Genomic DNA, 12,517 nt, shown 5'->3' with positions numbered 1-12,517 from the left:
TCTTTTAGTTAGAGATCTTTCCTATTATCATTATGTCCTGTATATTGTGATGTGCCAATTTAATCAATTATCACCGTTTCAAAGTGGGAGTATGAGTAGTATTTTACTTACTGTTGAATATTAATCAGTGATGGATCAGTCCAACAACTTATTCAGATTCAATATTGCCCTGTTGAGATTGCCGAAGTCGGCAAAATTGAGATCATTTGGAGTATATTTGGCGGGAGCGCTCTATGCTATTGGCTTTTGGTCTATCATAGATGCCTCTATATACTCGAAAACTGTGAATGCGTCAATAGTACATATTACGTTTGTTGATTGGATTCCATTTATATGCTCCACTTTGGGTATGCTTATTGTCAATTCAATTGAAAAAGCAAATCTATTTAATGACACAAGTAATTCATTTTTAAGCAATGGCAATAGTAATGCTTGGGCTGCGAGAGTTATTCTATTCTTTGGGTTCTCTTTATTGGCTGGTGGCCTTGCTGGATCGTTCATGGTATTTATACTTAAATTCCTTTTAAAACATTATCAGTTCCCAACGTTGGGAATGGGAGTTTCGAACATTGTGTGCAATGTATGTATAATGTTCAGTTGCATTGTATTATGGTTATCCCAAAACATTGAAGATGAGTATAGTTACAGTTTAGCTCTTTAGATATTGTCATCAGCTTATGCAATTTCTTACTTCGGTATAGAATTAGTATTACTTAAATACATAAATAAGACAAATTATAGCACTTGGGTTGAAGCTCTGATGAATAACAAAAACTCCCCACCTTGCCTTCGTAAAATTACATCCAATAAAGTATAGCGCAAGTTATTCCAATCATAGAATTCGAAGGAACATAGACAAATTTTGTCGCTAAGGTTAAACAAGATAAAGAAAATTAAAAAATAAAAAATGACCCAAAGGCAGAAACACCTCATGAAGTCTCGATCTTTCATCTTAATATGATATATTCAACAATTCATCTTTCAACGGCCCTAATAGTTCTAATTCATACTCGCTGAAATTGAACAAATTTAATGCAATTGGCTCTGAAGATCCTCTGGGATAAACTTTGAACAGCTTTTTCTTCAATTCGTGGAAAAATGGATGTACCAACACCCTTCTTGGGCTTGCTCTAACATCAGGATCGTAAACAAGTATTTTCAAGAGTAAATCAATTGCATCCGAGGGTGAGTTGCTAAAGACCTGTTGGAATCTCTCTTCCACCGTTCCGCTAAATAATTTGGTTGTGTACATATTTCCTCTATAATTTGGATTGCTCTTGAAGAAAAAACTGTTAGGAGGCGGTCCTAACAACTTGGAAATCTCTTTTAATTGCAATTCAGGTGATTGTCCCTGAAATATCGGCTTACCCAAAAACATTTCTGCAATTACGCATCCCAACCCCCAAATATCAATTTTTGTGGTATAAACAGTGCATCCAACTATTAGTTCTGGAGCTCGATAATACCTGGAGCAAATATAACTCACAGAGGGCTGGTTGGGTTCCAACTTTTTAGCGCTACCGAAATCACAAATTTTCAACGTAACATTGGAGGGATCAACGAGTATATTTGAGGGCTTGATATCTCTATGAGATATACCAAATCCATGCAAATAAAGCATTGCTCTAGCAATCTGAAATGTATAGGCTTTCATGTGCGGATACGGTATCGTAAACTTCGATTGACGGTAGTATTTGATTTCGCTTTGCAAGTTCGACGGCAAACATTCCATCACTAAGTTTTGATATATTTTACCATCCAGTGAACTTGGCTTATCAAAGAAAAATCTCAAGCTGACAATATTTGGGTGGTTCACAACTCTCAAAATCTCTAGTTCTCTAGATTTATATTCAGTTTGCGCCGGTACTCTCTTAATAGCGAAAGGCCCAAGCCACTCCTGAGAACCCTCAGGATCAGTATCTTTAAGCATAGCTTCTACTACCGTTCCAAAAGCACCCTCACCAATTTTCTTGACCTCTTTAACCATCATTCGATGTCCTATAGATGTAGAGTTATCAACTACTCGATCTAATACATACTCATTTAGAGGACTAAGACTATGGTGGAGATGATGGTGATGACTATGAGACATCGTTTGCAGTTTAATTTAATACGAGTATAATGATACGTTTTTCGTCTTTGATAAAGTCACTTCAATACAACAAGCTATTCGACCCCCCAAACGTTTACAGCTAAGACGATGATCTTCTATTATCTGTTATCGCCTGCCGTTATCTCTGGTCAGGTACCTCTAGTTTTTAACAAATATCTACTCTAATTAAGTAAATGACAACACGGCTAAAATGACACTATCTGATATCTCTTGACGCCTTAACCTTACAAAATTAGTACCCTCAATTTGATTATATAGACCTGATTTTTCCACTTCAGACTCAATTATCTGGTTTAAATATCTATTCTCTTGATCTAATGCAGTGTGATCGCCTGATCTGGGTTGTATTGCCACTGGACTTGAGTACCTGTCCTTAGCTTAGCTTTTAATTACCAGTTCAATCGGGAAATAACACTTACGTGTATACTTATATACAGGCTCTATTCTTGCTTCAGCAGATGTCTTTTCAAAGCTATATTGCCAAACAAGTCTAGTTAGGGGCCAGATGATCTATGATGTTCTCTGGCTATTGGTACTATATTCAGAATAACAAGGCTTCTATACCTGCTTACAAATTTTAATGCACCTTGCGTATCGTAGATGACTAGAATTGGTCCAACTGTACAGTTGGAATACTATTCGAGAGCTGGTTATATTAAATTACAGACATTAATCTACACAAATATATGGTATTTGCTAGTACGAGTGCTCTGCATTTGGTGTGAAGCTCATGTTGAAGAACATCAGTGGAGAAAACTACCCAAGTCCGTTTTTCAGTTAACTTTAGTTTGACATAATTACATAAGCTCGTTTTAAAATTTTCGATCATAAAGAGAACTAATTATTTCTTACCAACAAATTCCAAGAGGGCCATGCTATCACGTCTTATAAGAGGTCAAGGAGGCATTCTTAGCAAAACAGCTTTAAGTAATGCTCTCATCAATCCTTTGAGTGGCAAGAGTGGAATACAAGGGCTCATTGGCAGACATGGAAACTGTCGTTTTGTATCGTCGTCAGCTGTTAATAACAATGTAGTCGAGCCTACCCAACAGCAAAAGATGTTGAAAGGAAGAAAAAACGAAAAAGTGGTATTGTGGAAGTTGTATGGTTCATTTCACAGGCACAATACTTTGTTGACTTTAGTGGCCGTTGTGGAGGACCTTGACTTTATGGAAAAGAGCCAGCATCTCACGTATAATGAAAAGGTTTTATACTATTTACAGTTACCGCATCATCCTAAAATTCATATATCCGCTGGTCAGTTAGGTTTTAGAAAGGCCCAAAGGGCGGAATACGAAGCTGGCTATCAAGTCACAACTAAAATGTTTAAAACCATTGAGGAAAAAAACCTCATTGGGCCAAACGATAAACTAGAGCTCGTTTTAAAGGACTTTGGTAAGGGAAGAGAAGCATTTTTGTCGGCCTTGCAGGGCAAGGAGGGTTCTAGTATTAAGCCAAGCGTAGTCAGAATTAGCGATGACACTAAGCTTCAGTTTGGTGGATCTCGTCCTAAGAAATTGCGTCGTTTATAATCCTACATTATCCTACGTCCTTACGCATTTATACATTGCTTGTACATAGAATACTTAAACAAAAACCCAATCAATAAGACACACGTAAAATGGTTTCAATCTGTATAGTACCTTTTCTTTTGAATAGCCTATATTAGGGCTGTCACCCGATATTACATCACATGCGGATCATGATATTTTTGTGTCCCATCATGTTTTGTGTCATCTCGATAAAAAAATTTCCGCTCGACTCCATTCAGTCTTAAAAATTTACTTGAAAAAACCGTAGTCTTTGAGAACTGAAAATTATAATTGTTAGATCGAAGCAAACTCCTTGCAAAGATTGATACAGAATAGTTAACGATGGCTCCAACTAGTAAGTTTACTTGAACTATGTGAAGGCGGTACACAACTCGAATGAAATCGTTAATAGGGTCTTATAATGAGAATCATTAATGGTGAAGAGAAAGACATACAAATAGGTGCAAGAGTTGAGAAGATACATTTTTATTTTGAGCTCTTATAAGAAGCGTAATGAAGTTTATGAAACGAAGGATCCCAAAAGACTAATAGTATTGAGGTGTTAATTAGGACAAAATTAGAGTAACCTATTAATGATATTGAGTTTGTCTGTTTCAATTTACTTGAATTTAGTTACTAACTATAATTATAGAATCTAGTAAGGCTACTTCAGCAAAAAAGACTGTGTTGAAAGGTGATAACTCGAAGAAGGCCTTGAAGGTTAGAACTTCTGCCACTTTCAGATTACCAAAGACCTTGAAATTATCAAGATCTCCAAAATACGCTAGAAAAGCTGTTCCACACTACAACAGAGCCGATGCTTATAAGATTATTGTATCTCCAATTGCTTCTGAAACCGCAATGAAGAAGGTTGAAGACGGTAACATTTTGGTTTTCCAAGTTGACTTGAAGGCTAACAAGCACCAAATCAAGTCCGCCGTTAAGGAATTATATGACGTTGATGTTTTGTATGTTAACACCTTGGTTAGACCAAATGGTACCAAGAAGGCCTACATCAGATTAACTGCTGACCACGATGCTTTAGATGTTGCTAACAGAATTGGCTACATTTAAAGCACTTGCAAATGTCATCTTTTCATAATCCGTTTACTGAGAGCAATATCGTGTTTTATATCTTCTTAGTATTTTATAAAACAACCTCCCCTAGCTTAGCTACATATAAAGGAGATGGGAAATAACAATATATTAATTATTTGATTAAAAAAGCTGTAGAATTTAGAGCTTCTTGTCCAATATGACAAACCAGCTCAGTCCAACTTGACATTATTTGTATCTTATAAATGAAGGAGTGATTCATATGCTTACCTTTAAATTCAGCATTGGGTTTGTTACTTTAAGTGAGAACTTCATTTGACACAAACAAATATAATTAAACACGATTCGGTTGCATAGTGTAGTGGTTATCACTTTCGGTTCTGATCCGAACAACCCCGGTTCGAATCCGGGTGTGACCTTTTTTTTTTGTCTTCTACATTCTATTCGTATGAAACCCTCTATCTTGCCATAGGGAACTATTTGCTGTCATTATCTAAACTATAGAAGTAATGTCCGTTCATGATTTGGTGGCTGATTTTCTCAAGCAAAATAACTATAATGATACATTAAAGGTCTTTACAAGAGAACATGGTAAACCTATTTCGGGAGAATTACCGACGGGAGAGACGTTAGAGGAGATAGTTAATGATCGTATACACTTCAAAGAGCTTCAGGAAAATAATAAAGCTGATGAACTTTTGGATGATGAATTGAAGAATATCTTGGACACTCTTACACCATGGACTACTCCATACCCTGAGCAACCATCACCCATTGAAGAGGATATACACGGATTAGTGGTGTCAACGTCAGTTGTGGAGTCATACTTATTGTTGAGCACTGCTGACATGAATATATATATAGTAGATATAAAGACTCACAAGGTTATTTTTAAGGATAAGGTGGTCCCTGACAAAGTTGTGGTGAAGAAAATATTACATGTTGTAGACAACGAATTGATATTCGTCGGCATGAATGGCAAGATATATTATTATAGAATTGACTTTGATCTTTTGAAGTTTCAATTACTTTCATCATATACTGCGCATTTGAGGTTGATAACTGATCTGAAACTACTCCAGTGTGAGCATGGTGTCTATCTAGTGTCTTTGGGGTGGGATTTTCTAGTCAGAGTCTTTAAAATTGAAAATCAGGAACTTCATTTCTTGGATGAGTTCAAGCTTTCTCAGCAGGGGACCTGTGTCGAACCAGCTTACTATAATGGACTGATCGTTATCATATTAGGAATAACAGACACCACTAATTTGAGTGTTTTGACACTTGATGACAATAAGTTGAAACTCACGTACAAGATATCATTGAATGATGCTGAATTTACTCTCACATCCTTCACCCCAAGATGCATATGTTTAAGGAGTCAAAGTCCCGGTGAAGTGCCAGTGATTGCTGTTGCAACTTCCCATGAACCTTACATGAGACTAATTTTGGTTACTTTGAAGGAGCTAGCACATATTGGTAATGTTTCGCCTGCTCCTGTCAAAAGAAACCAGATTTTAAAGAATTTAAATACACTTTCGCCGCAAGATAAGTACTCATTAGCAAACATCTCATGGAGGTACGACGGTAGTGGTATCTGGATTGCTGGCGAAGATGGAAGAGTAAGAGGTATAGACTTAAAAGAAGATAAGGTCATCGTAGAATTGGTTGCTCATGAAGGTAAAATCAAATGCTTTCAACCATTTTTACTAGATAATGCAGAGGCTTTGGTTTCGTGTGGAGTTGATCGTGATGTCACTATATGGAGCTAACTTCCTTCTGTACTACGAGCCCAATTTAAATGCTTGACATTGCAAACAACCTAAGAAAGAGGATTAGTTCGAAAATAGAGACCGTATCTTCAATAATGTTTGTAACCACTGTAGTATCAACCATCTTGAGAACACTTCTTCGCCCACACATCTTATCCTCTTTCTAATCTCACACTTTTCTTTTTGTGTCATCGAACCGTTTCGCAGTAATTGATCTGGGGGTCTATGGCAAGACTCAAGCCTATCACATTCTTGGAGAAATTAAAAAAGACTACAGTGGTATTTCTCCTATCCCAGCCCTTACTTATTCCATAGGGCTCTACCTCTAGTCCACAAATTTTGCTCTGGTTATCCTCAATATTTTTCATTTTTTTACGTGTGTTCTTCACAATAAGATGGTGACTTCACCATTTTACTCCAAAGCGCTGCCGAATCCATCTATGTAGTACTTCTCTGTGGCATCGGTTATAAAGTATTTTCCACGGGGTAGACTAAGGAGACACTGCATCTCAATTCACTCTATTTCGGCACTTTTTTAACCGTCCCCTTACTCTTGCGGACCTCGGAATAGTCGTCCCCTCAGACAACGATAATGAGCCTCGGTAATCTATGTTTACGATTTAAGGTAGCCACTATCATAACACAATATAATCACAAGAATTTCACCAGATCGTTGCGACTTTGGTTGAAGGTATCATAGCATTAGACCTACTGAAGGCTCCTTTTGAGTTGAACGATAGAGATAAGAAATCGAGAAACAGTTAGAAGGAAAGAATCTTAGAACCGAACCCCAGAAAGCGTTCCTTGTGAAGATAGAAATTGAAAGAAACGGGTTGAAGTATTGAGCCTGGAATCTATTGTCATTTAATTTCAAGAGGTTATTATCCAATTTGAATATCCAACATAAAGAGTCACATAGTGTCTAGACTATAGTTTTTAAGCATGTCACTTACACCATTGGAAAAGGCAGCTAGTGGAGCTTTAGCCTCTGCAATAGCTAACACTTTAGTTTACCCTTTGGATTTGAGCAAAACTTTGATTCAAACTCAAGTAAAAAGGCATGAAGTGAGCGAGGAAGAGAAATCAAATCCAGATAACAGCATTTACCTGCCGCAGCCATCGAGTAAGGGAGAACTAAAATATAAAAATGCATTAGACGTTTTGAAGAAAATATACGCTAGAAAAGGAGTTTTGGGATGGTATCATGGCGTCTTCTCTTCGATCTTTGGTACAGCAGCGCAGAACTTCTCATATTTTTATTGGTATACTATAGTGAAAAGAGTTTACGCAAACTTATACAAGAATGTTCCGAATCACAAGCCAACTACTTTACAAGAATTGTTTCTTGGCGCATTGGCTGCTGCCATTTCCCAGATGTTTACTATGCCAATTGGTGTGATAACAACACAACAGCAAACTGATAAACATCACAAAAACTGGATCGAATTGACGAAGGAGGTGCTCGAGCAAGATGGAATCAGAGGCTTGTGGAGAGGCTTAAGGGTCTCTCTTATTTTGTGTGTCAATCCTTCGATCACTTATGGTTCTTACGAAAGGCTCAAGTATATCTTATATGGTTCTAAAGAGTATTTGGGTCCACTAGAAAATTTTTCGCTTGGTGTATTAGCTAAATCAATGGCAACCCTTGCAACTCAACCTTTGATTGTCTCTAAGGCCATGCTTCAAAAAAAGCATCACAAGAATGAAAAAGGAGAGGCTGAAGATGAAGAGGAAGGAGAAGATGGCCACGACGTTAAGTTTCATCATTTCACGGAGGCTTTGACATATTTATGGAAAACGGAACAAATTAAGGGTCTCTACAAAGGAGTTGCACCGCAGTTATTAAAAGGTGTCTTTGTTCAAGGTTTGTTGTTTGCATTCAAGGATCAGATTGATATGCTCTTCATCTTTTTGTTAAGATTGATCAAGAATAGAAGATCTTTGAAGCGTTGGTAAAGCGAAATCTCATTTTGTGCATAATTGTAAAGATGTATGTCTATTTATTAACAATATTTCTGTTTCAACTGCTTCTTCTTGTAATACTTAGTCCGATGGGAATGTAGCCATGCTGTTTCATTACATTCACTCTTTGATTTGGAGCATTTTCGTAATTTTCAATAGGTGAAGCCTCAAGTCCTTTTGTTCTTATCAAAAAATATGCTTTTGTCCAGTTGCTTGAAATATCGAATGAGCTGTTAAACTTCTTTATCTTATCATCTATTTCATCATTATCATTCTCATCATTCTCATCTCTAAGTAGGGTCTGGCGCCCTATCACGTGCATATGTTGGTTTTGTGTAATTCTTGCTCGTGACAACATTTCCCGCAAAATTTTTCAAAATTCACTCCTTCATGTCACTCTCGCGAATTCATTTACAATCTTAAGATTACTTGTTCCTAGTCTTTTTTTTAAGCAATAAGTTCTAGTTAAAAACAGATCATAGAAGATGGGTAAAGGTAAACCAAGAGGACTTAACTCTGCTAGAAAGTTAAGAGTTCACCGTCGTAACAACAGATGGGCTGATCAAGCTTACAAGTCAAGATTGTTAGGTACAGCTTTCAAGTCATCACCATTTGGTGGATCCTCCCACGCTAAGGGAATCGTCTTAGAAAAGATCGGTGTTGAGTCAAAGCAACCAAACTCAGCTATCAGAAAGTGTGTCAGAGTTCAATTAATCAAGAACGGTAGAAGAGTCACTGCTTTCGTCCCTAATGATGGTTGTTTGAACTTTGTTGATGAAAACGACGAAGTTTTGTTGGCCGGTTTCGGTAGAAGAGGTAAAGCCAAGGGTGATATTCCAGGTGTCAGATTTAAAGTCGTCAAGGTCTCAGGTGTTTCCTTGTTAGCTTTATGGAAGGAAAAGAAGGAAAAGCCAAGATCATAAGAATTTTACATTTATATTGAGAGCATTCATGATTTCTCTTTTTCTTACTTAGGTTAATAAACACATTTCATGTAATTCGTTAGAAGTAAATTTATTGTACTAAAAAATACTAAGTTAAATAGCTAAATTTCTACCTTCAATAGAGGGACCAGACTTCTTGCTAGATTTCTTTTTAATATTCATAGACGATAGTTTTTGATTAAGTCTCTTGAATCTCTCATCACTTCCACCCATGTTTTGTTGCCTTCTTAAAATACTAGGATCAACCTTCGGTGCAATCTTATATGCTGTTGTTCTCGCACTTGGGATAGCTGCTCTATTTCTTCTTTCAGCACTTTCTTCATATAATGTCTTTGCCTCCTTTGGCTTATGGCGACGAGCTGAAGATAATTTGTTTGTAAACCTACGTTTGTTATATTCATGGAATTGGATAGTACGATCTTTGTAAGAGTCTGATTTGTTTAGTATTGGCCTAGTCCAGTCACCGATTAATCTATCAACTATCTTTTTCAAGTTTGGTTCAGTTCTCTTTGATCTTTGATAAAACACTAGCACCTTTCCTATACCTGATGCTACCAAATGATCAGTTTTTATGGGCAAGCTTGTTAAAGAGTAAATTAACTCTTTCTGTACTTGATATGCGGGCATAGACGCATCAGGTAAAGGCTCAAGCCACAATCTTACTGCTTCCAATAAATTATTATCCAAAATAGATATAGCTAGATCAGCTTTAGATAACACATCAGTGACTTCCTTAAGTAATTTCAACTTCTCAGTTGCAATTTGACCTTGTGAGTTCTTTTCGACATCCAAATTAGCAGCTTTGATCATCTTGTCCTTTAAGTCGTCAATCTTATCATCCTGCATTCTTTCTAGATCATCTTCATCTGCTCTTCTGCGTCTTGTCGTTTTAGACTTCATTGCTAATTCCATTCTTTCTTCCAAGAGTCTTCTTCTTCTTTCATCTGGGGTCTCATTTAATATCTGCTCCCCATTTTCAACCTCCATAGGGACAAATCCTTCATTGATAGAATCATCCACTTCCAGTTTTTTGAGCTTTCTAACATTTTTCTTTTGTGTGGACTCCCTTTCTTCTGACAGAACTTTATGACGTTGGATTGAGTAAATATTATTCTGTTCTTCGTCACTCTCGGCACCCTCTTGTGGTTCTTCAGTATTCAGATTCGTGTCGTTTTCGATATTGTCTGCAATTTTTTCCTCTCCTGTTTCAGAATTCACGTTTTCATCTACTAGAGCATTAGTCTCTGGCTCCTCTTCACCACCACCCAACTCCCCTTCTTGTTGGATCACATCCTTTGTTTTATCGGGAGTCTCAATAGCTTGATTTTCATCCGAAGCGTCACCCGTGTTCACCTCTTCTGGTTCTATTGAATTATTAGCTTCAACGTCAGCCATGTTTTATGATAAGTAATAGATGTGCCTTATTATAATCATTATATTTCTCATTTCCGCCATCATGTAATACTACAGTAAAAGTCGTGTTAATCCGACATAGTGCAATCATTATGTCGTGGACAAGTTGCAAGCTGAAAGTGAACCAAAGTTTACTTTAACATTAAATTTGCAGAATCATATAAAACGGTCAAGATACTTATTGACTCTTATTGTAGCTGCCATCATTTCAACAATCTTTCTCTTGTCTGTTGTTCTTTTCCTTGTTGATATGTGATCTTATTTTACGACGATGTATCTACGAACACATCTATGTTGGCCACGTTTACACAAAAAACTGAAAGATGGCTTCTAGCTCTTCTACATGTACCTTTCAACATTATCTAATATGACTCTTGTGTTGCCCTTTCGTAGCTTGCGAGACTTGAGTTGCAACTTTCTATAGTGCTTTACTAATGTCGTGTATCGACCTTCGAGAAAATGATCAGATCTGAGCATCGAATTTTCAGTGTGTCAGTTAGATAAAGATATTAGCTTAGAGCTTTAAAAAGGGAAGGAAGTATCGATCGTTGCTCCATAATGTCTCAATATATTGGTAAGACTATTTCCTTAATTTCAAACAAGGGACTTCGTTACGTTGGATTGTTAGATAATATCAATGCTGATGATGCTACTGTTGCGTTAAAGTCTGTGAGATCTTTTGGAACTGAGGGAAGGATGGCTCAAGCAGGCAATCCAATGATGGAGGTTATGCCAGGAAAGGACATATATGGGTATGTTGTGTTCAGGGGGTCTGATGTAAAGGACTTGACAGTTTTGGATCTCCCAATTGACCAGGTCAAGCCTGAGCCTTACTATCCACCTCCTCCTCCAGCGGGATATTATGCACAGCAGCAACCCCAGAACCCTGCTCCAACTGCAACAGTAGGACCTTCGCCTCCTGGCCATACAACTGGTATTGCTACTCAAACACTGGCCCCTCAAGCAGCATCAGGAAAGGGTCCGGCTCCCACTCAGGCTCCAACTGGAGCTCCCAGGATGCCAACTACGCTGGCTCCTATTCCAGATCAAAATTTGCCTACATCTACCCAAAGCCAGCAGGATTCTCAGCCTTCAAATGCTCCGCAAACAAGCTCGAACTTCAATACTAAGAAACAGCCTCCTGCGGAATCTACACCAGAAGCTCGTCCACAGGATAGTAATAAGAACGGTAAGGCTACAGCAATATTTCCGGAGGCTTTTGATTTTGAGTCCGCTAATGCTAAATTTCAAAGAGATACAGATTTAGAGAGCAAAGATCGTCAAGGTTATAATAAAAGCTCGTCTTTTTTTGACACGATTTCGTCGTCTGCTGAAGAAAGAAGTAACATGAGATGGTCTGAAGAAAAAGATTTGAATTTAGACACGTTTGGAGAGGCTTCAGTCGGTCACAGAAGAGGTAGAGGAAGAGGAAGAGGGAGAGGTGGCAGAGGAAACTCAAGAGGTAGAGGCAACTGGAGAGGCAGGGGAAGAGGAAAGAGTGAATACAAGGAGCCGAAGCCAGAATGGGCATGAAGACCAGCATAGTATTTAAAATAAACTTAAGATACTACACTCTTTTAGTATGATTTGTAAAATTCTGTAAAAAGTAAGGTATCTCCGCTTTATTATGAATGACTCTTTTCAAATTAGTCTACTGACAAACCAACACATAAAAAATATTATTGAAGATCAGTTTCGTACTTTTAAAAGGAGTGTTTATAGGGCTCT

General features: G+C 37.5%; 11 protein-coding genes across 11 annotated transcripts; 7 read left to right on the top strand and 4 right to left on the bottom strand.

Moving 5' to 3' along the window:
• Nucleotides 1-130: 130 nt before the first annotated feature.
• PRCAT00002281001 (uncharacterized protein) lies at nucleotides 131-661 on the top strand (the record flags this gene model as incomplete). Its single annotated transcript, XM_062952130.1, has 1 exon — nucleotides 131-661. One exon carries the CDS (start codon nucleotides 131-133, stop codon nucleotides 659-661), a length of 531 nt encoding a protein of 176 aa, XP_062809063.1.
• A 291-nt stretch (nucleotides 662-952) lies between these two features.
• On the bottom strand, nucleotides 953-2,092 carry PRCAT00002280001 (serine/threonine/tyrosine protein kinase; the record flags this gene model as incomplete). Its single annotated transcript, XM_062952129.1, has 1 exon — nucleotides 953-2,092. One exon carries the CDS (start codon nucleotides 2,090-2,092, stop codon nucleotides 953-955), a length of 1,140 nt encoding a protein of 379 aa, XP_062809062.1.
• Nucleotides 2,093-2,985: 893 nt separating this feature from the next.
• On the top strand, nucleotides 2,986-3,645 carry PRCAT00002279001 (mitochondrial 37S ribosomal protein YmS18; the record flags this gene model as incomplete). Its single annotated transcript, XM_062952128.1, has 1 exon — nucleotides 2,986-3,645. One exon carries the CDS (start codon nucleotides 2,986-2,988, stop codon nucleotides 3,643-3,645), a length of 660 nt encoding a protein of 219 aa, XP_062809061.1.
• Nucleotides 3,646-4,238: 593 nt separating this feature from the next.
• On the top strand, nucleotides 4,239-4,719 carry RPL25 (60S ribosomal protein uL23; the record flags this gene model as incomplete). The annotated part of the gene is made up of 2 exons (XM_062952127.1): nucleotides 4,239-4,248; nucleotides 4,298-4,719. 2 exons carry the CDS (start codon nucleotides 4,239-4,241, stop codon nucleotides 4,717-4,719), a joined length of 432 nt encoding a protein of 143 aa, XP_062809060.1.
• A 491-nt stretch (nucleotides 4,720-5,210) lies between these two features.
• Nucleotides 5,211-6,470, top strand: PRCAT00002277001 (uncharacterized protein; the record flags this gene model as incomplete). The annotated part of the gene is made up of 1 exon (XM_062952126.1): nucleotides 5,211-6,470. The coding sequence occupies one exon, from the start codon at nucleotides 5,211-5,213 to the stop codon at nucleotides 6,468-6,470; it is 1,260 nt and encodes a 419-aa protein (XP_062809059.1).
• A 188-nt stretch (nucleotides 6,471-6,658) lies between these two features.
• PRCAT00002276001 (uncharacterized protein) lies at nucleotides 6,659-6,838 on the bottom strand (the record flags this gene model as incomplete). The annotated part of the gene is made up of 1 exon (XM_062952125.1): nucleotides 6,659-6,838. The coding sequence occupies one exon, from the start codon at nucleotides 6,836-6,838 to the stop codon at nucleotides 6,659-6,661; it is 180 nt and encodes a 59-aa protein (XP_062809058.1).
• Nucleotides 6,839-7,412: 574 nt separating this feature from the next.
• ANT1 (Ant1p) lies at nucleotides 7,413-8,426 on the top strand (the record flags this gene model as incomplete). Its single annotated transcript, XM_062952124.1, has 1 exon — nucleotides 7,413-8,426. One exon carries the CDS (start codon nucleotides 7,413-7,415, stop codon nucleotides 8,424-8,426), a length of 1,014 nt encoding a protein of 337 aa, XP_062809057.1.
• A 64-nt stretch (nucleotides 8,427-8,490) lies between these two features.
• Nucleotides 8,491-8,790, bottom strand: PRCAT00002274001 (uncharacterized protein; the record flags this gene model as incomplete). Its single annotated transcript, XM_062952123.1, has 1 exon — nucleotides 8,491-8,790. The coding sequence occupies one exon, from the start codon at nucleotides 8,788-8,790 to the stop codon at nucleotides 8,491-8,493; it is 300 nt and encodes a 99-aa protein (XP_062809056.1).
• A 127-nt stretch (nucleotides 8,791-8,917) lies between these two features.
• Nucleotides 8,918-9,355, top strand: RPS23A (40S ribosomal protein uS12; the record flags this gene model as incomplete). Its single annotated transcript, XM_062952120.1, has 1 exon — nucleotides 8,918-9,355. The coding sequence occupies one exon, from the start codon at nucleotides 8,918-8,920 to the stop codon at nucleotides 9,353-9,355; it is 438 nt and encodes a 145-aa protein (XP_062809055.1).
• A 114-nt stretch (nucleotides 9,356-9,469) lies between these two features.
• On the bottom strand, nucleotides 9,470-10,771 carry PRCAT00002272001 (uncharacterized protein; the record flags this gene model as incomplete). Its single annotated transcript, XM_062952119.1, has 1 exon — nucleotides 9,470-10,771. The coding sequence occupies one exon, from the start codon at nucleotides 10,769-10,771 to the stop codon at nucleotides 9,470-9,472; it is 1,302 nt and encodes a 433-aa protein (XP_062809054.1).
• A 576-nt stretch (nucleotides 10,772-11,347) lies between these two features.
• On the top strand, nucleotides 11,348-12,322 carry PRCAT00002271001 (uncharacterized protein; the record flags this gene model as incomplete). Its single annotated transcript, XM_062952118.1, has 1 exon — nucleotides 11,348-12,322. The coding sequence occupies one exon, from the start codon at nucleotides 11,348-11,350 to the stop codon at nucleotides 12,320-12,322; it is 975 nt and encodes a 324-aa protein (XP_062809053.1).
• Nucleotides 12,323-12,517: the final 195 nt, after the last annotated feature.

Source organism: Priceomyces carsonii (assembly GCF_900007245.1).
Source record: "Priceomyces carsonii strain CBS4050 genome assembly, scaffold: Debaryomyces_carsonii_scaffold_2, whole genome shotgun sequence".
Taxonomy (NCBI): Eukaryota; Fungi; Ascomycota; class Pichiomycetes; order Serinales; family Debaryomycetaceae; genus Priceomyces; species Priceomyces carsonii.
This window is presented reverse-complemented; position numbering and strand designations above follow the sequence as displayed.